The 23,908-nt window shown below is 39.4% G+C and overlaps 1 protein-coding gene across 2 annotated transcripts in view; it reads right to left on the bottom strand.

Moving 5' to 3' along the window:
- Positions 1–23,908, bottom strand: part of LOC131029690 (uncharacterized) — a 74,972-nt gene that overhangs the window by 36,142 nt on the left and 14,922 nt on the right. For both annotated transcript variants that reach the window (XM_057960281.2, XM_057960282.2), the window contains exons 3-4: positions 2,017–2,111; positions 1,710–1,867 (exon numbers count right to left, since the gene is read on the bottom strand). In XM_057960281.2, coding sequence (XP_057816264.1) covers positions 1,710–1,867; positions 2,017–2,111 — 253 coding nt within the window. The remainder of the gene's footprint in view (positions 1–1,709; positions 1,868–2,016; positions 2,112–23,908) is intronic.

Raw genomic sequence — 23,908 nt, 5'->3', positions numbered from 1 at the left:
TCATTGTCTCTTTTAATATTTCCAACATTAGACAACACAAGTGAAGTACTATGTTACCCCAAGTTTTCGGGACAAGGACGGCAGGGGACAGGGGTATGCGTTTCCGGGACGGTGATTTTTTTTGTCAATCTTGGGGACGGCTAGAGGAGGGCAAAGGGGACGACTATATAAAATAGGGAAAATTAAACTATATAGGGAAATTTAAAATATTCATATGAAAACATGGATAAAACATGCACATATACACTATAGAACCTTTAACATATAAGAACCAGCAGAGTTCTTATGGCAAATTTGTGTTAAATTGAGAGTCAAAGTCAAATTGCTTATAGAATTCATTGTCAAAATTCACTGTCTATATGCAGAATTTATGGGGATGTCCCCTAGGAGTCCCCTGTCCCCTGTCCCCAGGACGTCCTTGGGACGGGGACGCCTGAAAGAAAAACCGAGGACGCGTCCCCGGGTAACGTAGGTGAAGTATTAATTAAATAACTCGATAATATATCCAAGTTGTGGAAAGCACCCAAATGATATAATTTTGCAATTTTGATCACACAGAAGTGATATTGAAGACTAGGGATGATGATCGAAGGCAACCGGGTGACTTTCTAAAAATAGACTTCTCCAAGAAGTTTGGAGAGAACCCAAAAGGTCAGAAATGGATTCCAAAAGCATCAAAGAGCTCCATCTAACAACTAAACTCAAACCCTAGAACAATTGCTCTACAAGACTGATCTAATGCTTCTCCAAGAATGTTGGAGTTACCCCTAACCAACTAGCCTTTGGAAGACTTTGAAACTAACTAAACGTGCATGAATTGGCTATGCGCCAAAAGGGGACATTACAACCTTTTGCATAGAAAAAGTAAGTGTGTAAAGTTGGAGGAGGAAACCACAATGGATGCACCTCAAGGCTGTCCTGATTTGGCTGGCCTTGATTAACATAATAGCGAGTGAACTCCAAGAGGCATCCTTCTTGCATGAAGTTTTGAATGGAGTGCTTCATTGATAATCATACCTATCTAAGTCAAACCTCCTAGAACATCTAAACATCCCATATCTTAAATACCCTAAAGTGCTCAGACCATAGGTCCCATGGCATGCACAAATTAATACAAGGTCTCATACAAATTGGCATTACTCATTTTTGTTAAATGAAGCTTCCTACTCCCTTAACTACATTAAAGGCATATTAGGGTTTGGTTGTTGTAGGCTGGTACTGATCACTTTGTTTGTACTTGGATTTTTTTCTATTTAAGCATGGGAAAGGGAACCAATATAAAACCCTCACTAATTTATCAAAAAAATAAACAATCATATAAATTATGAAATTCAGACATTATGCATTACCATTGGTTGGTAAGCTGGAAGGTTGGGATGTTGAAAGAATTTTTCTAGGAATTTTGCAAAAGAATGTCTAATTTTATCACTTTTTGACTCCGAGAATTTGACTTTGATGCAGCCAAGGCTGTTCATCTATGCTAGAAAATGAGTTTGATCCGGCAGAAATTTTTAATTTTTAATACAATCTACAATTACATTTTGACCAAAATCCACCCCCAGTCTGAGCCTGTGAGCAATTGGAACCAAAAAATTCACTCGATGGGCTCATAGTGCTTTTAATATGTTCATAGTACTTTCATTATGCTCACTAGTTATCTATAAAGGAACACATTTTGAAAAAGTTAAAGTAGAGAAATTTGTATTTACCTGAGAAACTGCTTTCCAAGGTTTATGAAAAATGACTCTGCACTGAGGTCATCGTCATCTTGAAAATATGGGCTGTCTGCTCTAGCTACCCTGCTTCTGGTAATTGCTTGTTCCGGATGGATCTTCAGATTCGAATAGTTACACTGCCCAATTGAATGCTAACAAACAGAACTGAAAATAGCTAAGTTATATATGAAGAGATAAAAAGAAAATTCAGTGCATTAATTTTACTGATCTCTTCGTGCAACAGTCAATATTAAATACATTCAACTCCAAATTGGAAGAAGAGAGTGCCCAGTGCATATACTTCTGAGGTCAACTTGCAATTTGCCTTAAATCTTTTTTCATGTCGAAAATGCATCCCAAATTTCAGCTTGTTGCTGCATGATTTTTCAATCAAACCTGCCAAGATTAGCATTCTATTAGTGCATAGATGATGTAAAATTAAAAATTGCTTTCCCAAAGATACATTAAATTTGACAAAAGAATTATGAAACTAGAAAACAAAAAATAAGTACTTTCATATAAAATCAAGGTCAATTAGTAAAGGAATTCCTGAAAAGAAAAGCAAAATGAGCAAATAATTCAAAAAAGGCACATTTTGCACAAAAGAGGATGAAGAAAAAGAGGAGCAGAAGAAGGATAATGGCAAGAAGAACAGAGTGAGACCAGGATCTCCCTCTCTGGAAGTGAGTTAGAAGGAGTGCCGATGAAGGGGACAGATTCAAGAATTTGGAAAATAAGCAGTTCAAATCTGAAGCTAAGGGCAGAAGATTTGCTTCAGGCAATGTTAAAATAAGTTGATAAACAGGTTCCAAGTATCTACATACCGAATGATTTTCTTAACTCAAAGGTAGAAAAGATAAATAGGAACACTATGATAGCAAAATTCATTGGAATTTTGTGGAATTTTGCTGCCAATGGAAAGAATTAAGAAGGTATGGATAAACCAAGAATGTCATTGTCCTTGGCATTACGGTTTCTGCAAATTGTCTTCCAATTGGAATATGACAAAGATTCAATTCTTAAAGGTGGGCAATGTTTCATGGGGAGTGTGGATCTTTATATTCTTGCTTGGACACCTAGATCCGATCGTCATTCGGAGCTAATTCAGGATGCTCCTGTGTGGGTAAGAATGTACAAGCTTCCCCATGAATTGTGGTCAAAAGAAATCTTTAAAATGATTGGGGGTACGCTACGAAAATATATTTTTTGTTCCAATGCGACTGGGGGCAATCAATTGGCTATGTATGCCAGAATTTGTGTTAAGATAAACCTAGGTAAACCTATCGAACACACTATTAAACTGTCCTCAGTTTTGGGAGAGTGGATCCAAGAATTGGACCCATCAGATGTTTGAAATGCTGGAAATTTGGTCATCTAGCAAGGGATTGCAAAGGGCAAAGAGATGATAAATTGGTTGAAGAGGAGTACAGGGAGGAGGAAGTGGAGACGATGGGCAAAGTCCCCCAATCTGATTTGGAAAAAGCCAAAGAGAACGATTTCCCTCCTAAGACCCCATCTTCACCTGATCAAATAACTCTAGTGTTCCACCGAGTTTCAAAACGGGGGGAGGGGAGGACGGGGGGACAAAGGGCCTAAGTTTGGGGATGTCGAGGGGACGAAGACAGGGATGCGACGAGGGGGGTGGGGGTGTGTGTGTGTGTTGATATACATATAGTACTTGAAAAACTAGTTATGAATAGATGTATGAGAATTACATTTCAAATGAAACTTTGGCAAATTAGTAAAATAGCAAAATTGCAAATACTTAATACTAAGATTTAAGATTTTCATTTTAAATACTTGAATACTAAATAAAATTTGACAAATGAAAATGTCAAATTGGAGATTTCTATTATATCAAAAATATCATAAAGATGATTACAATGAGTAGCATGATATCAAAATTCGTATAAAATGTCAATATGTAGTGAAGGGGGGCCTCTAATCAATGCAATCATCTTCAAACTCCTCATCACTAGAACTACTGAACTCCTCATGGTCAAGCTCTGCCAAACTAACACCAACTAGCCCTGCATCTGAAGTCATTGCATGCTCATCAATCTATGTTAGCTCCTCTAACTCTACATCCCATTGTGCTGCTAGACTCTCTGTACACAAGTGTCTTGCAATCAATGAGATGCAAAGCACTATGTACAACCACAAGCTTCTTTGCTCTCCTAGAGGTAAGTTTGTTCCTCTTAAGAGAATGGATGATGCTATAGGTAGACCAGTTCCTCTCAGCTGCTTAAGAACTAGAAACTTGAGATAGCAATCGAATGGTTAGAGTGAAAGTCAAAGATTTTGGTCCATGGCAATTCCACAATGTGTTCCACTCAGTGTGAATCTGATTGGCATTATTAGCATCATACATCCTCTCAATGCACCTGAAGAACCCTGCCTTCACCTCAGCATCCTGAATTGATGTAACTCTACCAAGCCTAGTCTTGTACCACTTAGGATTCAATGCATACGCAACCATATGTAAGGGAGTGTTGAGCCTCTCCCATCTCTATTGAATGATTGGCTGAATGTGCTCATTGTAGAAAGCTACAGTGGGGTCCTTCACTTGCACAACAACCCTCATCTTTGATACACTCATACACCTATCCAAGGGTAGGTGCATTTCCATCCCCATATAAAACTAGAGCAATGATGGAGGCTATGTATTTTGCATCACTCCAAAACACATCACTCTTCACTATATCCTTCACCCTCCTCCCCTACTCTATCTTGGACTCAGTCCACCGATTCCAATTAGTTGTCATAACCATGAGTTGCAGTGCCTCTTGCAATTCAAACATTCTCTCCAAGAGAATGAAATAGAATGCATATCTAGTCTCAACAGGTTTTAAGAACTCCTTAGAGAAGCTCCAAAAGAGTGCATGTGAAGTGTGGTGGTTGTAGATAAACATTTGCACAAATCTCACATCATTGACCACTCCTCCAATCCACTCAATCTTCCCCATGTCCTTGAGTGCATTGTTCATGGCATGCACACAATATGGAGTCCACCAAATATGTTTGTAGGCTGCCTCAACAAGTTTCCCCACAACTTTACATACGTGTTGCATCTGTCACTACTTCAACCACATTTTGTGGCCCCACCTCCTCAATAGCGTCCTTGAGGACCTCAAACTAAAAATCAGCATCTTTGTGATACCCTGTACAATCAACTTCCCTAGGAAAGTATGGGCCCTCTGTAACCATGATGTCGATGAGTGGATGATGGCTAATGTTCGTCCATCCATCCATGACATCTTGGAATAGTTCTTGTCCAAGATTGTGGTCCTCAATTTGGTCTCACCCGGTGGCACATATGATGGTCCTCCCCTTGCCACCATCACTCCTTATAATAAGGAGATCAAGCTACATGAAATGGGATACCATTGGCAAAGAAGAACTTGCCAATGGCATCATCTATCTCATCCTTCAGCTGCAAATTAAACAATTCAGCTATGGGGCTACTTTGCAACTTGCATTTCCCCTTACCCTCTCCTACATGGGCCATGACACTATAAGTGGAAGAAGGTCCTAACACCACTCCTCTCATCTACAAAGTATGACTAGAAGTATGTGGCTGGCTTTGTTGAGCCTGTGTCCTATGAGACGCTGCGATGTCATCAGGAACACCCCAAAGCCTGTTCATTTCAACTCTATATTTGACATTTGCCCCTTTTTCCAAAACCGCACATATGCCCACACCTATTTCTCGAATTAAAAAGAGGTGTGTATTAACTCTAGTAGTGCTTCTATACCATTCTAGACCACAAAAGTTGCATTTCCACTTCCTTGTGCCACCACTTGTGTCTAATATGCCTCGTATTTTTGTTGCAAACTGTTTGAGAGGAGACTTACTATCAAAAGAACCCTTAGCATACTTTGCTAGGATTGTGGATGGGCACTCTACACTAGCTGTTGCACTTGCCATGGAACTAATTTGGGCTCTAGGATCAGCCCTATGGTCACCCCCTCAACCTCAGGTTCATATTATGATTCAGTTTCACTATGAGAATGAACCTCTACCTCATCCTCACTCATGTCATGAGAGCTCATTGTGACACTACAATTCACAATATAAATTCTATAAATGCCTAGTTTCAGCCTAGTTTAACAAATTTGAAAATAAGATATAAAATTTGATGTTGAATCTTGATGTCAAAATGAAAAATGAACAATGTTACATTGAAAAGAATGTATGAATATGCATTTGCAGCCATTGTCATGAATATGTATGGCTGCAAATGCATATTCATACATTCATTTCAATTTAACATTGTTCATTTTTCATTTTGACATCAACATTCAACATCAAAACAGATTTTGAAAAATGAAACTTAATAAAAAAAATAAAATAAAATTTTTTTAACAATTCATAGAAACCTACCTTATGCTTGAAAAAACTCTTCAAGTTGATGTAGAATCCTCCTTCTCTTCTTCTTGCTCCTTGTCACCCCTCTTGCTCTTGCAAACACTCAATCTATCTCTTTTCACTCCTTCACTCACTCTTTTCTCTCCTCTTCACCTAGCTGTTGGAAAAATCAGAAAACCAAATGTGAGAAAAAAAGAGGATTTGAGAGGGTTTTCTAAAGTAGAGGAAATTGATTGGGCCCACCTCCCATTTGGGTTCGACCCTAGCAGCAAAAACAAAAAAAAGAAAAGATCTTTAAAAAAAACACTTATTTAAGATACCCCAAGATGGGAAACATCCAGACGTCCCTAGGACATTTGAGGGACGCCTAGGCGTCTCAGATGCGTCTAGACGTCCCCAAGTGTCCCAACGGCAGGGGGATGCCCCATCCCGAAAACATGGGGATTGGGGGGTGTTGACGTGTATTTTGTACACTATCAAACACAGAATAAAATACCCAAGGGTACCTTATCCTCTCTTGAGTAAAGCCTCTGAATGCTGAAGATATCGCGAAAAGGATCAATCAGGGTGACTTCAAGGTTCTTTGTTGTAGGATCTCTACGTGTGGATAAGCTCTCTGTGGTATGATGTGATTTGCTGGAATCACAAGGGGACTTACACTTGATGACTGAACTTCTGATTTGCTTTGAATGCTGCTGGAACACAGGATTTTACTGCCTTAGACTTGAAAAAAAGGAAAAAAGACGAGGGCGAGGAAAGGATCTAATCCTAACACTAAGAATGTAAGAGCAATGAATGATCTTTGATGAAATTCTAACTAAGTCTTGTTTTGACATCCCAGGACCATCTCCACAAGGTTAGTGCGATCTTCGAAGGAAAGCTTTATGATGTTCAAATCATCACTGTAGGCATAGACACCATCAGGTTGATGCATATCAATGAAGAAGCGACAACTGAAGTTAAGCTTAAGCTGAATGATTCCAGTTGACTACACAAGGCAAGTCTGCAATCAACAAACTGCTAGTAGTATGGATATATGAATTCCACCATCAATCAAGCACATTTCTTCCACTCATCTAATAACATGAAATCAAATATGAGAAATATAGAGACCATGCAAATTGTCGAATCGACCCATAAATTTCACCATTTCTTCAATGAAGTTACAAGTCTTTTACAACAACATCTTGGCAACAATCTTTGCCTTCTCTCTCTACTCTACTCTAATTGCTATTCTATCAACTAGCTAATCACCTTCTAACTACTCTCCATTCACTAACTCCTTTCTAACTCCTAACTTACTGCCTTTACAAAATGAAGAGTCGGGGCTTATATAGTGCCCTCAATACAATTCGATGGCTTAGATCAATTCGAGATCAATGGCCATGATTCAATAATGAAAACCCTAATTAGGGTTTGTTACAACCATTACACAACATTTAATGCTTGACCAATGATAAAATTGTATTGCTTGGACACATGTCCTCTCTGGAAAATTCCACCAATGGATAGCTGGGGTAGGTACATCGGAGTTTGTGCCACCTTCCATGAGTTAGGTACATTGAATCTGGACATGCTGAGGTGGATCAATCCGACTGGAGGAGTGATGACTGGGATGCCACCTCATTTGACACTTGGTTGATGCCAATTTGATGTTGCTGAGAAGCTAGCTTTAATTAACTCTTCTGGAACTATCTGCTTCTTCAACAAACCCTTGCTCTGACTTCTCGTGTCCTTGATTTGCAGGATGATGATGTACCTCGCCTTGTAATGCTGGATTAGAAGAGGTCGCCCTTGTTGATGTTTGATCGAAGAAAGCCAACTCCGGGATCTCCATTTGATGCCTACACAAAATATTAAAGTTAGTCTTTTGAGCATCAAACCTCAAAGCATGAAATTTAAGATCTTTCAAAGGTAAAACTTAAGATATTAATTTGAAAAAAGTCATGATAAATCAAGAATTATGCATTTTCAAATTAATCATGAATGGAAATTGGATTTTCAAGACTTAGATTTTACAAAATTGCAATGGGATCACAATAAGTCTTGAATGAGATCTTCAAAAAAGTAATTCTTCATACCTTCTCTTGAGTACTTAAGTACAAAACCTTGAAAAATGAAGGAAGAAGACCGGATTTTGTTGGGCAAGATTTATAGCCATCCCTTGGATGAAGTACGCCTCCTTTAGCCTTCAAAAAATCTGGAAATTATCCTCCAATCTAGCAAGAAATTCACCTCTCCAATAGCCTTCAATATTAATTTCGCCCTCCTTAGTCTCCATACTTAGTAGAAATTCGCTCCACTCCAGCTAGATTTCGCACCTTCAATTAGCTCTCCAAATTCGCACTTAAAAGGATGATTGAATGATTTGAATTGTGAAAAAACACCTCCAATATATAGAGCGCTCACCCCTTTGCTCCAAGGCCGACTTGCCAACAAAAGGCTAAGAAAATAAATAAAATTGCAAAAAGGAGAGGCCAACTTGATAAAATAATAAAAATAAGCCCTCAAGCGCTCCATTTTTAATTTTAATTTCACAAAAATTAATTTTAAATGCCTTTATAATAAAAATTTGATTTTTTGAGGCTCAAAATTAATTTATTAAATGCCAATGCGATTTAATTTTTTCAAATATTTCGAAGTGAGCAAATTTGCCGAATTTTAAGAATATCAATGCTCAAACAATGTCAAAATGAAGGATATCACCAATTTCGCCCTGGACCCTTGGTGAAGGTCAGGGGCGACTTTTGCATTTGGCTTAGGATCATCAAGTTTTTGGAGTCAAACCTTTGTTCATCATGATTTAGAAGACCTTTCCAATCTTGCTCAAATTTGCCCTAGCATAATCTCGGAGGGAAATTGTTGATTTTTAAAAAATCGCCCTGATCCTTCAATGAGGGACAGGAGCGCTTTTGAGTCCTTGTGCAAATTCTTGATTGTTTCGATCCTCAAATTATCCTTAAGGCGTAGGACATCATTCCCCATTCCTTCTTGAGCCTTGGAAACAAAAATAGCATCTCAAAATGTAAAGTAAATGGGCATATTTGGAGATTTCGCCCTGGTCCTTCAGTGAGGGACAGGAGCACTTTTGCCAATTGTCATCAAAATTTGCAAATCTTGCATCTCGATTCCACCTCGAAGCATTTAAACATCATTTCAAACTTGCCTTGGCTTGGATTTATCCCAATTTGGAGAGAAGAGCTAGATAATATGTTTTTCGCCTTGGTCCCTTGGAGAGGGACAGGAGCGCTTTTGTAAATTCAAGCTTGTCTGTCCTTTGCTAGCCTCCCAAATTATCTTCAATGGGCTAATCATGCCTTATTCCATTCATTTCAATCACAAACTTGCCTTATCTTTTGCAAGAAATTTGCACTTTTTAGAAAATCGCTCTCGACCCTTGGAGAGGGACAGGAGCGCTTTTACCTTTCTAGACAAAAACTCCGTCATTTCATCATCTTCGATCAAGTCTGGATGCTCTATCATGTTTATTTCGTCCTTCACCATGCCTTTGATGTTTCAATTTGACCAAACAAGGCCAGGAATGACTCAAATAAGCCTTTTCGCCCTGGTCCCTTGGTGAGGGACAGGCGCTTTGCCTTGGACCCTTGGAGAGGGACTGGAGCGAAATTCGCTCTGGATCCTCAATGAAGGACAGGAGCGAAATTTGACTTTTTGAACTCTCTATCAGGATAATTTTTATGGAATATAACATTTAAGTATAAGTGATATTCCATATATACTTTCAAGATGTTTGAGAGTGGTTTCAGACCTCCAGGAGCTATATTGCAAAATCTAGTTTTTGGAGATTTTTCAGTTTTCAGACTTAGTCAAATTTCAGGATCAGGACATTCTAGACTTAGCCAAATTTCAGTCAAATTTCAGGATCAGGACATTCTAGACTTAGCCAAATTTCAGGATCAGAACTTTCAGACTTAGCCAAAATTTCAGGATCAGGACATTCCAGACTTAGCCAAATTTCAGGATCAGGACTTTCAGACTTAGCCAAATTTCAGGATCAGGAGATCACTCAAGCCGGACTTGCTATCCATGTGATCCCCTTGGCGACCCTCAAAACGCAAAGGCTAACAGACAAAACCCTAAAAAACCTAAAAACAAACCCTAAAAAGCAAAAAGCAGGGGTCCCCATTTGCAATGGGGCGATGTGTGAAAACGTCACAACAGGGGGGAGGTGGGGGGCGTCCCCATGGAAGACTAAATAATTCTCAAGGAAGTAGGAATCGGTAATACTGAGTCCGATTTAGAAGCAAGGGAGATGGGGGAGTTAAGTCCAGTAAATAATACTCCAAAAAATATAGAGGGTCCAATAATTTATGGGAGTGATATTAAGGTGGTGATGGATGTATTAGAGAATTAGGAGAATTCGAAAGAATTGAGTATTGCTACCAAAAGGGGAAGAAGAAATGGGGGAAAAGGAATTACTCGAGTAGATGTTGGGAGAGGCAATTGTAAAGGGAGGACAAATGATGCCAGTAAGGTGAAGATGAAGGAATTGGAGGATTTGGAAAATGGGACTCAAGCTTATATGAGGAAATTTATCAAATCAAGAGGAGAGCACCTTCCTAGCACAAAAAAAAATCATTAGCTAGAATATCCATGGCCTAAATGGCCTTGAAAATGCTGCCTTTTGAAGTAACTCAAGAAGGAGATTCCAAACATAGTTTTGAATCTCGATTCAAGGAACCAAGATGGTAGAGGATAATGTTAAGAATGTTCTTTGGATGTGGAGAAATGGAAAAGGACTAACATTTAATGTGGATAGCCTAACTAGGGTCCTTGCTATTCCTTGGAATAGAAATAGATTCATAGGCATGCTTGTGTCCCAATACCCTGATTTTATTACTATTAAGTTTTAACGATGTATTGGGCAATAAATCTTTTTTACTCAAAAATGTTTATGGGCCTAACACTATTGCACAATGAGTAGGGGTTTGGGAGAAATTAAAAGATTTCAAGCGTTGAAACCCAATAGACAATTGAGTTCTTGGTGGTGATTTCAATGCCATATCTTCAAAGGAAAAGGAAGGTGACAAAGCTTCCTTTTCAACTAGCACAATGGATTTTAGAATTTTGTGTGGGGAGATAGCATTACCAAACATAGCTTTGAAGTTTGGGTACTCTTCTTAGACTAATACAAGGGGGAGAAGAACCTGATCTCATTAAATTGGTTGCTTTCCATCTACAGTTCAAGGGTAGTTCATTATGGTCGATTAGATCACTAGCCAATGGAATTAATCATGAACAACAACAAAAAGCCTCAAAGATGTCCTTTTAAAATGGAACCCTTTTGGTATGAGCATTCTGACTTCAAAGATTCGTTAACAAAGTGGTGGAAGGCAAATACTAAAGGCTGTAATAGATTCATTCTTCAAAAAACTTGTTTAAGTGAACAAACAAGCAAAGGTCTGGAACAAATAATCATGGGTAACTTATTTGAAAGAAAAAACAAGGTGGAATTAGAATTCCAAAAGATAGAAGCTGACATCTCAAATAGTGGATTGATTGATTTGAGAAACTAGGAGCTCATAATAATGGAGGAGCATAACAAAATTTTGAGGACGAAAGAGATCTATTGGCAACGAAAATCTAGAGTCAAATAATTTAGGAGGGGAATGGTAACAAAAAAAAAATCAATTGGTCACTAATATTAGGAGACAGAGTAATGAGACTGTCAGTATTCAATTGTCATTAGGAAATGTTGTTGAAGATATGGAGGCCATTAGAAAGGAAAAGGTGAACTTCTTTAGAAAACTATTGGACTCAGCCGTGCAAGTAGACCATGAAGCGCAAGAGAATTTGCTAAGAAATATCCCCTATTTAATTAGCAAACAGTAGAACGATGATATAAATGATGCCTTTCTCAATTGAAGATATTTGCAATGCCACCTTCTCTTTGGGGGCCAAGAGGGCTCCGGGACCAAATGGTTTTCGAGTGGAGTTTTTTCAAAAGTTCTACGAGGTAATAGTGAAAGATGTTTGAAAGGCTGCTAAGTGTAGATGAAAAAGCAATATTAAAGGCCTGCAACTCCACCTATGTTGCCTTGATCCCTAAGCTTAAGAGTTTGCTGTATTTAGACTGACTGCCTTATGTAATACAATATACAAAATTGTTTCCAAGGCCATGGAATGAAGCTCAAGAAATGTTTAAAGAGGATTATCTCTGAAGAACAAAGTGTTCTAGGGTAGATAGATTCTGGATGGAATCATCACAGCACATGAGACTATTCACTCTATCAAATTAAAGAAAAAGAAGTTATGGTCATTAAATTAGACATGAACAAAGCTTATGATAGAATTCTACGGGATTTTTAATCAAGTAATGTGGGATTTTGTGAAGATTGGTGCCACTGGGTATATATAGTTGTATTTCTTTTGTCACATATGCTCTGCTCATTATTGGTTCCCCAATGAATTTCTTTCATGCCAATAGGGGTTTACGCCAGGATGATCTACTCTCCTTTTTTATTCCTTATTGTTGCTAAGGTTCTCAGCAAATCCCTGAAGATTGAGATGGAGAGATGTAATCTAAAAGGGCTTCAAGTCTCTTCAGAGATGAGGAATGTTTCACACTTGTAGTTAATTGATGGCACTCTTCTATTTGGAGAAGCTACTGCAAGAGAAGCAAATTCAATCAAGAACATTCTAATGCAATATGAGTTGGCAGCTGAACATAAGGTAAATGCTAGCAAATTGAGAATTTTCTTTTTACATGACAAAATGTCAAGAAGGATTGGAGGTTCATAGGATTCTTGGTTTTGAGGTTGACAAATTACCAAGCAAATATTTGGGGATGCCCTTTGTGGATATAAGGACTTCTGAATTAGAATGGAACAATATTATTGATAATGTTCATGGTAGATTGGCATCTTGGAAAGGCTTACGACTTTAGATGACGAAAAGAATTATATTGATCAAGGCCTCTTTGGCCTCCATTCCAGTATATAACATGATTGTTTTATGCATTCCTAGCAAAGTGGCTAAAAGTCTAGAGGAGATGCAAAGAAATTTCTTTTGGTGTGGCAATGAGAATTCACATAAATATTAAATATAGATTGGTAAACAGGGAGGATGTCTATAAGGCTAAGAAAATAATGGATTAGGGTTCAAACAACACCAAAAAATGAACAAAGCATTAGGGTCGAAGCTATGGTGGAGGATATATAAGGAGAAAGACAGATTTTGGGGTAAGGTTTTGCAGTCCAAATACCTTCCTTCTAGAGTAGATGAGCTTTCTAAGGAAGTTCTCTCTCTTCCCCATGGCTCTAGTAAATGGAATTTCATTAGATTCTGCTACAAACTGATTTCCCTTGACATTAAATAATAATTAGGAAGAGGGATTAAATAAATTTTTGGCAAGATAATTAGTTAAAAGATAATTCCTTACAAAACATTTATTTTGAAGATGGTAAGGGAATTTTGGTAAGAGATTACTAGGAGGAGGGTGTCTCCTTGAAATGGAGAAATTTGCTGCCTCTTGCACTAGAGTTGAAAGAGGCTTATGTTGTCCTCCAATTGAAGCTTGATAATTGGTCTATCCCTATGATGGACAGGGAAGATATGATGGTGTGGAGAAGTCATGGAAATGGACGTGTCTCTGTTCGATCTACTTCACTTCATTTCTTCAGGATCTTGGATGACCTGTAGAAGTTGATGATATGACCACAAGAGCCAAGAATCATTTGCAAGTAAAACACCTGTCACACAAAAGAGATTGAGCAAGAATAATATGCTCAACACAACCTAAGAATTCTATATTGTTTGCAACTTTGCACACAAAAATATGTTACAATGAATGAATGAATCCTTATGAAAGGATGAATGAAACCCTAGATGCAAAACTCTAATGCAAGATTAAATTAGCTAATGCCAAGTGTCATGGTCATAATAAATGAGACAACTTAAGCTTTAGTAGCCTAATTTAATAAAAGTAAAAAGCACCTAAGTTTTGTTTAAGTGAAAAATTAATTAAAGGACCTAATTAATAAACAATTAGATTGAAGTGTCCTAATTACTCCAACATTCCCCCTTAATATTAAATTAGGAATAAGCTAAAGAGCTAATGATGAATGCATGTATGAATGAGTCCCGACAACAAAGGCCTGATCAGGTACCCATGTACAAACCAATGCAACTCTCACAAATGGAGAAATTAAGAAAACCATAGGGAAAACACTCCTCCCCAAAAGATAGAAAAAAAATGAACAAGATACTACATGTGACTAAGCATGAAGGAATCCAAATGTCCCTCCAAGTAATGAATCGGTCAAATAAGTACAATCAAGATCCCCCCATAGGAGAGAAAAGAAGAGAAGATGTATCCCCATCATAAGAGAGAAGCTCCAATGTCGAAGAAGCCTCACAAATGCATGATGATGAAGATCCAAGAGTGGAAAACCACATTCCTCCCCTTAGGAAGAAACAAATCCAATGACCAAGGCAGAAGCAACTCTATGAAACGAGATGGAAGGAATACTCTCGTGATGTGTGCCATGGAAGACAGATCAAGTGTCCACATGTCTGAATCAAAAGATGCCAAATCAATTGAAGCAAGATCAAACAACTATGAAGATACCTGATGAACAACCTCTGAAGGCACTGAAGATGGGATGACAAGAGTTTTGAAGCTTCCATCAAAGAGGAACGGAATATCCTCAATCATGTCCCCGATGTCTAGAGAGTGTGAAGTATCAAATAACCCTACAATATCTGGCAAGTACTCATCCCACAAAGCGAAAACTAGAAGGGAAAAATCAACCTGCTGAACTAAACTGATCTTTGAAGAAGCTAAAGGTGGAGGAGGCTCAATACAAGACTCAGGAACCATGGTGGATGACTAGAGCACACATAGGTTCAAGGGACCAAACCTCTCCTCGAATACCTGATCCACTCTAGAAGCAATGAGAGTTAGGACCAGTCAATGGAACTACATGCTATGTGGGACCAAAATGAGAGAACTCATACAACTGAGATGCATGATCAACACTACCAACTGCAATGATCTCTCTACCATGCAAGTCTCTAATAAGCACTGAATTAGGTGTGAACTCTACTATCTTACCCTGCCCACCATGAATTATCTAATATATGGAAAGGAGATTGGATGATAAAGAAAGAACAGATTGTACATCATTAAATGTGCCATCATCAACCTCAATAGAACCCCTCTCAGTAACACTCACATAAGTGTTATTACCCATCAAGATGTGTGGTAAAGTACAAGGCTCATATGAAGAGAACATACCCATAGATGAAGCCATATGATGAGAGGCTCCTGAATCAAGAAGCCGCCTACTGACTGATGTGTGGGTGCAAAGAGAGCACGGCCCTTCATCTTGTCTTCACCATATGATATAGAGGATGACCCGAAATGTGCAAGTCCTAAAGTAGTAGAAGATGTACTAGATGAAGGCGACTAAATATTGTGATTCTAGAGAAGACGCGTCATCTCATCAATCTTCTTTGCATAAAACTAATGCTCATCATGTCCTATCTTAGTGCAATATGCACACTTCAGCTTATCCTTCTTCAATGATGACCTTTTAGAAGAGAAAGAAGAATCTGAAAAATCAGGTGATTGTGTGTCCTTGGGCTGCTCAAGTGACTTGAAGTCCTTGTGTTTCTATTTCTTGCCTTTGCCATGTGAAGCCTTTCGATTTGTGGCGCTTTGGGATGCAAAAAGAGCCTATGATTTGGAAGACTTCAACCAACCCATCTACACCAACTTGGTTTGCTCTAAAGTGAATTGAGAAGCAAACTCATCAAGTGAAGGCATGGTGTGACGAGCACCAAGTGCATCTTTAGTGTCATAAAAGGTAGAAAAAAAAACCAAACAATCAAGACCAAGCTTGACAAGGATAGAGAGAATCAACTGATATTCCTCCTTGATACCACATGCTACAACTGTAATTTGAGACACTTGAGTTTGGTGAAGAAGTCCTGGATGTTGTCAAAATCTATAGGATTCAAGCACAATAAGCTCATTCTCCAACTGAAAACCCCTCAATGCATCTTACTTCCCAAACAAGGACTCCAATGTAGTCCAAATCTAATTGGGTGTGGTGCAAGACTCAACATGAAAGAGAAAATCTAGAGACATAGACATGCATAATGTCCCAAAAGCCTCATCACACCTCTTGAACCACTTTCTCTTCCCAATAGCACCTGTACACTCAAGTTTCGTACCCATGGTCACTCTATATAACCCCTGTTCTTCAAGTGAATCTCCATTTTTTTTTAGCAACCATAGTAGTTGAATGGAGTGAAGGGAGTAATATGATTTGGATCCATGATAAATTAAAGAAAAAAGTATAGAAATGGACTAATACAGCAATATAGATTCTCTCAATGCTAAATGATTTCCCTTGAATCACAAAAAAATAAATAATTTGCATGTTTCCAAATAAAAGAACCCAAAAGGACAAGATTGAGATCTTTGAATACCTAATGATTATTTTGCCAAAATGGACCTAAGATCTAGATAGAGGACTCCACCAGCTTTCCAACGATATCTGGTTTTCGAAAAATGGAGTCCAGATGTGCAAGATATGGCCTTGGAAGTGCGAAACTGAAGAGCTAACTTTGGAGGCTTGGTATGAAAAATAGGAGCAAAATCTGACAAAATAAACAGCACCACTGGATCAGCATCAAAACTAGCTTTCCAACGATATCTCCTTTGGGCAATTTCAAGTCCATATGCTCAAGTTATGGCCAAAAAACTGAAGGTAGGTCAAAATGGCATGAAGGGCAACCTGGGTGATGATGTGGTGTCCATGCGAATGATGTCATGTTGATGTTAGCAATAGAATATTCCCTTTCGCCGGGAAAATACCCCCTTTGCCAAAAAAAAGATTCCCCAAAATATTCTTTTTGCCTCTTGGAATATGCTTTGAACAAAGGAATATTCTCCTATTGAATAAAAATTGGAAAAATGGCATGGAAAGTGTTAGTTTTTAGTGATCAGATTAACAATTAATGAGTAGAAAACACTATGCACAGAAAGAAGAACACACAACACAAATATACCCTAGGAAAACCTCCCTCTTGGAGGAAAAACCCAGCAACTAATGTCTCAGATCAAAACTTTTATTATGAGCAGATTACAATAACAACATGGATCAGATTACTTATCTGATATAGCTCTCAACCTAGGGCAGAATTATGCCCAGTCAAACCTTTGATATGAAGACCCTAATTACTGAACTTGAGCACAAGGATTCGCCATCATAATGGTGTATGATTGCTGCACTTGATTGCTGCTCTCAGTCGCACAGATTCTTCCAACAATTAGATCATCAAAGTTTGCTCAGATTGCTCAGCAAGTCATGATCACAAGTTCGCATAAGTCTGCTGCAAATCAGGTTCAGATTCGGATCTGAAGTTAGGAGAATGGCTGCTTGGATTGAGCACAAAGTCGCCTGAACAATGATAATCAGATTCACACTATATGAGAGCAATTCGCTAGTGATGGCAAGGCATCATATTCGCTGAAGATGATAGTTCGCATAAGGCAGATCGCTTGTATGACTGAATTTGATTGCTTGATAATTTAAAATTACAATAGCTAATCACTCACATATTACTTAAATTTTAATTGCCAAAGGCAACATTAAAATTTAGCATAGTAGAATCCGATACTAGCTAGATATTTCAACATGGTTATTGTAATCTGCTCATAATAAAAGTTTTGATATGAGACATTAGTTGCTGGGTTTTTCCTCCAAGAGGGAGATTTTCCCAAGGTATATTTGTGTTGTGCGTTCTTCTTTCTGTGCATAGTGTTTTTTGCTCATTAATTGTTAATCTGGTCACTAAAAACTAACAGAAAGGGAATGGAATATTCCCACGAAATATTCCTTTGAGGTGACCTTTCTACAGGTATGTACCTGCAACTCCTCTTTAATAAAAAATTCCTTACCTTTTTGGAAATTAAATCAAGCACTTAATCAAATTTTTTATATAAATTTTGCTAAAAAACTTTTTAATAATTAAAAAATTGCTGGAATTTTTTTTGAAAAATCTGCAATGTTTTTTTGCTGCAAATGAAAGTATGGTGCTGACAGCAGGTACGGTCATACGGATTTCAATATTTTTGTGCCTCGTAAAATGTGCCAACAAAAAATTTTGCCCAAATTTTGCCTAGCTCAAAATCTAATGATTTGACAAATGATCTTAGAGTTTTTGGGCCTTCTAAGTGCAATGGAGACATTTGTTTCGCTCCAAAGTGCCCAGATTTTTCGATGACCCCTAGATTTTGCATCAATGTTTGTTCCCTCTAAAAAAAGACCCAAAAATCAACTACTCTGGTTTTGATGAAAAAATAATCAATCCATAGGTTTTTGGATGCTGCAAATGCAAAGTGAGGTCTATTTTGCCCCAAGGTGCCCAATTTTTATGGCCACTAGATTTTGCTCAAAATGTGTGCCCACAAGGAAAATACCCAAAACTTCAACAACTCAAATTTTGATGAGACAACAGTCAATCTATAGGTTTTGAGATCTTGCAAACACAATGGCAATCTTCATTTGAGCCTAATGTGCACTGAAAAATCTCTCAAGGTTGGATCCCTCAAGAATATGGATAGGAACTTCGTAGATCTGCTCTGATACCATGTAGAAGTTGATGATACAACCACAAGAGCCAAGAATCAATCTGCAGGAAAAACACCTATCACACAAAAGAGATCGAGCAAGAATAATATGCTCAACACACCCTAAGAATTTTGTATTGATTTCACATAAGAATATGTTACAATGAACAAATGAATCCTTATGAAAGGATGAATGAAACCCTGGATGCAAAACCCTAACGCAAGATTTAAATTAGCTAGCACCAATTGTCACAATCATAATGAATAAGTCTACTTAAGCTATTATTAGCATAATTTAATAAAAGGAAAAAGTGCCTAAGTTTAACTTAGGTGAAAAAGTAATTAAAGGAAATAATAATTAAATAATTAGATAAAATGTACTAATTACTCCAACAAAGCCCTTTTCTTTTTCTCTTGAGCGAGGGCTTTGGTATCTGTTATGACAAAAGCTTGCACCCTTGCTGAGCTATCAACTCAGCAACCTTGTGAAACATGGAAACAACCCCAAAGTGTGGGACCTTGCGCAAAGGGGGTTGAACTCCGGAGAAGGTCGGCTTCCTTCTCAATCTAGGTGCAGGTATTGAACCAACTCAACACTTTAAAACTAATTCCTAAGCCTATCCTAACAACTTGCAGAGGTAAAGGCAAGAGAGAATGCTTGAAATAGAAGGAGGTGATGCACCAAGAAGAGATTGTTCCTCTCCCCACCAAGATGACACAAAGAATTAACTGAAACACCCAGGAGATGCACAAACTTCAGTTGCATGAGTGACTCCAATGCATGTATGGAGGTTAGAATTTGCCCAGTGTCAAGAGGGGAGAAAGATTCCCACAAGTCACACTCTGAAAACAAGTTAACATAGCATATATGGAGAGAAAAGCCACAAGACATACACCTATAATGAAGGTAAGAAAGCATACACAACATACATAGGTTAGAAGGAGGCAAGAATGGTGATTTTCAATTAATCATAAGGCCAAAAGCCAATCTTACAATTGCAGAAATGCAAAAATAGTTACAAGTCTTCAAGAGAAGAGAAAGAGCATAGGGAAGCTCAAGGCAGCACGGAAAGAACCCTTTACAATGAGGCTTAACAGCCTTTATATAGCAAAATGGTTACAAGGTTGATCATGACCCCTGCATGTCAGTCTGGAAGTGCACGCAAGTGCATGCACTTGACTTGCACATGCAAGCAACCTAGCCATACCCACAAAGAGCAATCCTAAGAAGGTGGATTGACTAACCTTCCAAAGTCAGTCATGACATAAGTCACCAAGCATGGCCCCGTACCTCCTTGATGGAAATCCAACCAAAAACATTTAATGCACCCTTGTGGCTCCACAAAAGAATGTGCACAAGTCACCAAAACTGTCGGAGCATTAAAAGCCTTGAGTGTTGATCACGCCATCCGGAAGTGTCGCCGGTCGGAAGGAGGTCTGGAGACTTCGGAAGTTCGAACTCCCGAAGTGGAAGACAAGGGAAGAACTTCGGAACTTAGAGGTTCCGGAGGAACTAGATTGAAGGCAAAGGGGGAAGGAACTTCGGGGTTCCGGAGTTCCGGAGAGAAGAAGGAAGAAGGGCTAGGAGGGAACTTCGGAACCTTGGGGTTCTGGAATCCCGAAGAAAGGCAAGGGAAGGGAACTTCGGAACCTCGAGGTTTCGGAGATCCGAGAAAGGGGAGGAAAAGAAGAAACTTCAGAACCTCAGAGTTCCAGTGTTCCGGAGGAAGGGCTAAGCTAGAGTTCCAGAGTTCCAGAGGAAAAGAAGAAACTTCGGAACCTCAGTGTTTCAGAGTTTCGGGCCAGGAAAGAAAGCGGCTAAGGCAAAGAACTTCGGAACCTTGAGGTTCCGGAGTTCCTGAAAAGGAAGAAGGAAAGAGACGAGGGTAAAGAACTTCGGAACCTGGGGGTTCCGGAGTTCCAAAGAAGGGAAATGAGAGGGCAAAAAGAAAAGAACTTTGGAACCTCGGGGTTCCAGAGTTCCGGGGAAGAAGAAAAGGCCAAGGGAGGAACTTTCTTCGAACAAGGCAACACTTCATGATTCTTCTCTCCTTGATCAACTGGGGCCGCGCTAGTCCATGGAACATATCTCTGATCGGTTCTCAATGATAGACCAAGGGTGTCATAAAATGACAACATTTTTGGCGATTTCTGCGGAATGCTTGCTTGCTAAGCATGAAGTCCAAAAGCCTTAAGCATCCATTGGGCACTAAGTCATTGAAAAGACCCAAAACATGTGTGTGCCATCACTTGGAGGAAAACTGAAAACTAGAGCGCACACCCTCTTAAGGAGAATGCGGCATGTGCATAAGCACTTATGAAAGCAAAACAACTTTTAGTCTAATATTTACATAGTCATCAACACCCTCTTCAGAAGCAGGGCTTGAGATGAATCCCATTCACTGGGATTGGAAGCACTTCGCCATCAAGCCTGGAGAGATGAAATGCATTGGCCTCCTTGCAACTAGTGATGACATATGGAACACTCCAGATAGCATCAAATTTGGAGTGTCGCCCAGCTTTGGCTCTGTCTGCATCCCACTTGAGAACTAGATCTCCCTCTTTGAAGATCCTATTAGTCGCCTTTTTGTCAAAAACTTTCTTGACCTGCTCTTGATGAGTCTTAAGTGTATGCATAGCCTGACTTCTAACCTCCTCTAGCTCCATCAGCTCTGCTAGCCTTACTGTCATGGCATCATTCTTTGTTAATTCCAGCTGATGTGCTAGTTCAAGAGAGGGTAAATCAAGGGAAGTTGGGAGTCTTGCTTCCTTCCCATTTACTAGCATGAAAGGGGAGTTACCAATCGCCCTCTTACGTGTGATCCTGTCAGCCCATAAGGTTGTCTTCAACTTAATATGCCATGCCCTCTGATTGTCTTCAATTGTCCTTTTAACTATCCTGATGAGGTTCTTGTTGGAAGATTCAGCTAAGCCGTTACCCTGAGGGTAATAGTTGAATGATGTCTTCAAGTATACACCATGCTTAACTGTCCAAGAACTGATTTGGGTTCCAACAAATGCCCTAGCATTGTCTGATATTATGGTGGAGGGGGTACCGAATCTTGTCACAATTCCCTCAAGGAATTCCAGCACTGAGGCCTCAGTGGCATCCCTCAATGCAACTGCCTCTGTCCACCTAGTGAAGTAATCCGTTGCGGCCAAGATCCACTTATGGCCAGCACTAGAAGGTGGGTTTATCGTGCCAATGAAGTCTAAACCCCATTGGGCGAACGGTTGATCTACTTGGATGGGATGAAGAGGTAGGGCAGCTAGTCTTTGCTTCCCAGAGAAGAGAGCACATTTCTTGCAATTCTTCACCCATCTAAGTGAGTCACTGAATAAGGATGGCCAGTAATAACCAGCCCTCGTTATTTTGATAGCCGTAGTCCTTGCAGAGAAGTGGCCCCCTGAAGAGCCATCATGAAATTCCTCTAACAGTCTGCTGACTTGGTTTTGCTCGATGCATCTTAGTAAGACTCCATTAGAATCTTTTCGAAAAAGAGTGTCATTCACTAAGACATAAGGAATAGACTGCAACCTGAAGTGTCTTCTTTTGGTCCGGTCCAGACCTTGGGGGTATTTACCTTCCATTAAGAAGGTGGTCATGTCACCTACCCAACTGAATTGAGTGTTGTTGCCAGTTGGTTAATACTCTTGTAACACAAGGGCGACCTCTGAAGTAGTCTCAAAAGGTGAGACAAGTTGTTCACATAGGCCCCTGCCTCTTACAAGCTTGGTGATCTTGATATTGATGTCATATTCCATGACCTTGGTTATCCACCCGGCCCTCTTCTCACTGATGTCCTTGTTTAGAAGGAAATCCTTGACACTTGCATGTGGAACTAAGAGTTGGATCCTGTTGTTGAACAACATGTGTCTGAACTTTTTTAATACCCTTACAACAGTGAGGACTTGCTTTTCTACATAGCTATATCTAAGCTCATAGTCCTTTAGCCCCTCGCTAAAGAAAGCAATAGGTTGCTCCAACTTGTTGTCGTTCAGCTGTGTTAGGACAGCTGAGATGCTGGATTCTCCTCTGAAGGTATAGAGGATGAAATCCCTTTCATAATTAAGATTGACAAGGGTAGGAGCCTGAGCAATTGCTTGTTTGATCTCTTCAAAACCGGCCCTTCCCTCCTTGGTCCAACTGAAAGCCAAGTTTTTCTTCAACGTGGAAGTGAGGGGTTTTACCATGGTGACAAGGTTGGGAATGAACCTCCTCATAAAGTTGATCCTACCAAGGAAACTTTGCAATCCTTTCTTGTGACTGGGGAGTGGAAGGGAGAGAATAGCCTCCACTCGCTCTGGATCAATGGTCAAACCCTCCTTGGATACGATGTGTCCTAACAATCTTCCTTGATCAGTAACAAACACACACTTGCTAGGGTTCAAGGACACACCATACTCCGTGCATTTCATGAACACCTGCTCAAGATGACCAAGATGGTCAGCTGCATGCTTCGAATAAACAGTTATGTCATCAAGGTATACAAGCACAAACTTTGCTAATACACCCTTGAAAGCCATGTCCATCGCTCTTTGGAACGTGGCACCTGCATTAGTTAGCCCAAAGGGCATTTTACAATAAGCATAGGTGCCCCAGTTAGTAGTAAATGCAATCTTAAATTGGTCTGATTCTTCGACCGAGATCTGATTGTAGCCAGAATACCCATCCAAGAATGAAAATCTTTCTGAGCCACTGACCTTTTGGAGAATCTGCTCCATAGAGGGAAGGGGATAGTGATCCTTGAGGGAGGCTCTATTGAGATCCCTAAAGTCTACACATAGCCTGATTTCCCCATTCTTCTTCCTTACAGGGACAAGGTTGGCCACCCAAGAGGAGTGCTTGATAGGAAAGATGATATTGGCTTCTATCAGCTTGGTCAACTCCTTCCTCATTAGTGGGCTCAATTTTGGGGTTTATTGGCCTTTGCTTTTGTCTAACTGGCTTTGCATCCGGGTTTAGCTCTATAGTATGTTGGGCTAAGCTAGGATCAAAACCCTTCAAGTCTTCATAGGTCCAAGCAACTATGTCATCATATTGTTGGCAAAGCTCAACAAAGGCCTCTTGCTCGGTTGAGGAACACACCTTGACCAAGTTCAAGGACCTACCCTCAACAACGACAACTGGCTTGTAATCACCTCTCTTCGCAGCCAAGTTCATTTTCTTCTTCAATTGATCATCCGAGTTGAAAATGCCTTCCAAGGTAACTAGACCTT

The sequence above is a fragment of the Cryptomeria japonica genome, chromosome 9 (assembly GCF_030272615.1).
Source record: "Cryptomeria japonica chromosome 9, Sugi_1.0, whole genome shotgun sequence".
Taxonomy (NCBI): domain Eukaryota; kingdom Viridiplantae; phylum Streptophyta; class Pinopsida; order Cupressales; family Cupressaceae; genus Cryptomeria; species Cryptomeria japonica.
This window is presented reverse-complemented; position numbering and strand designations above follow the sequence as displayed.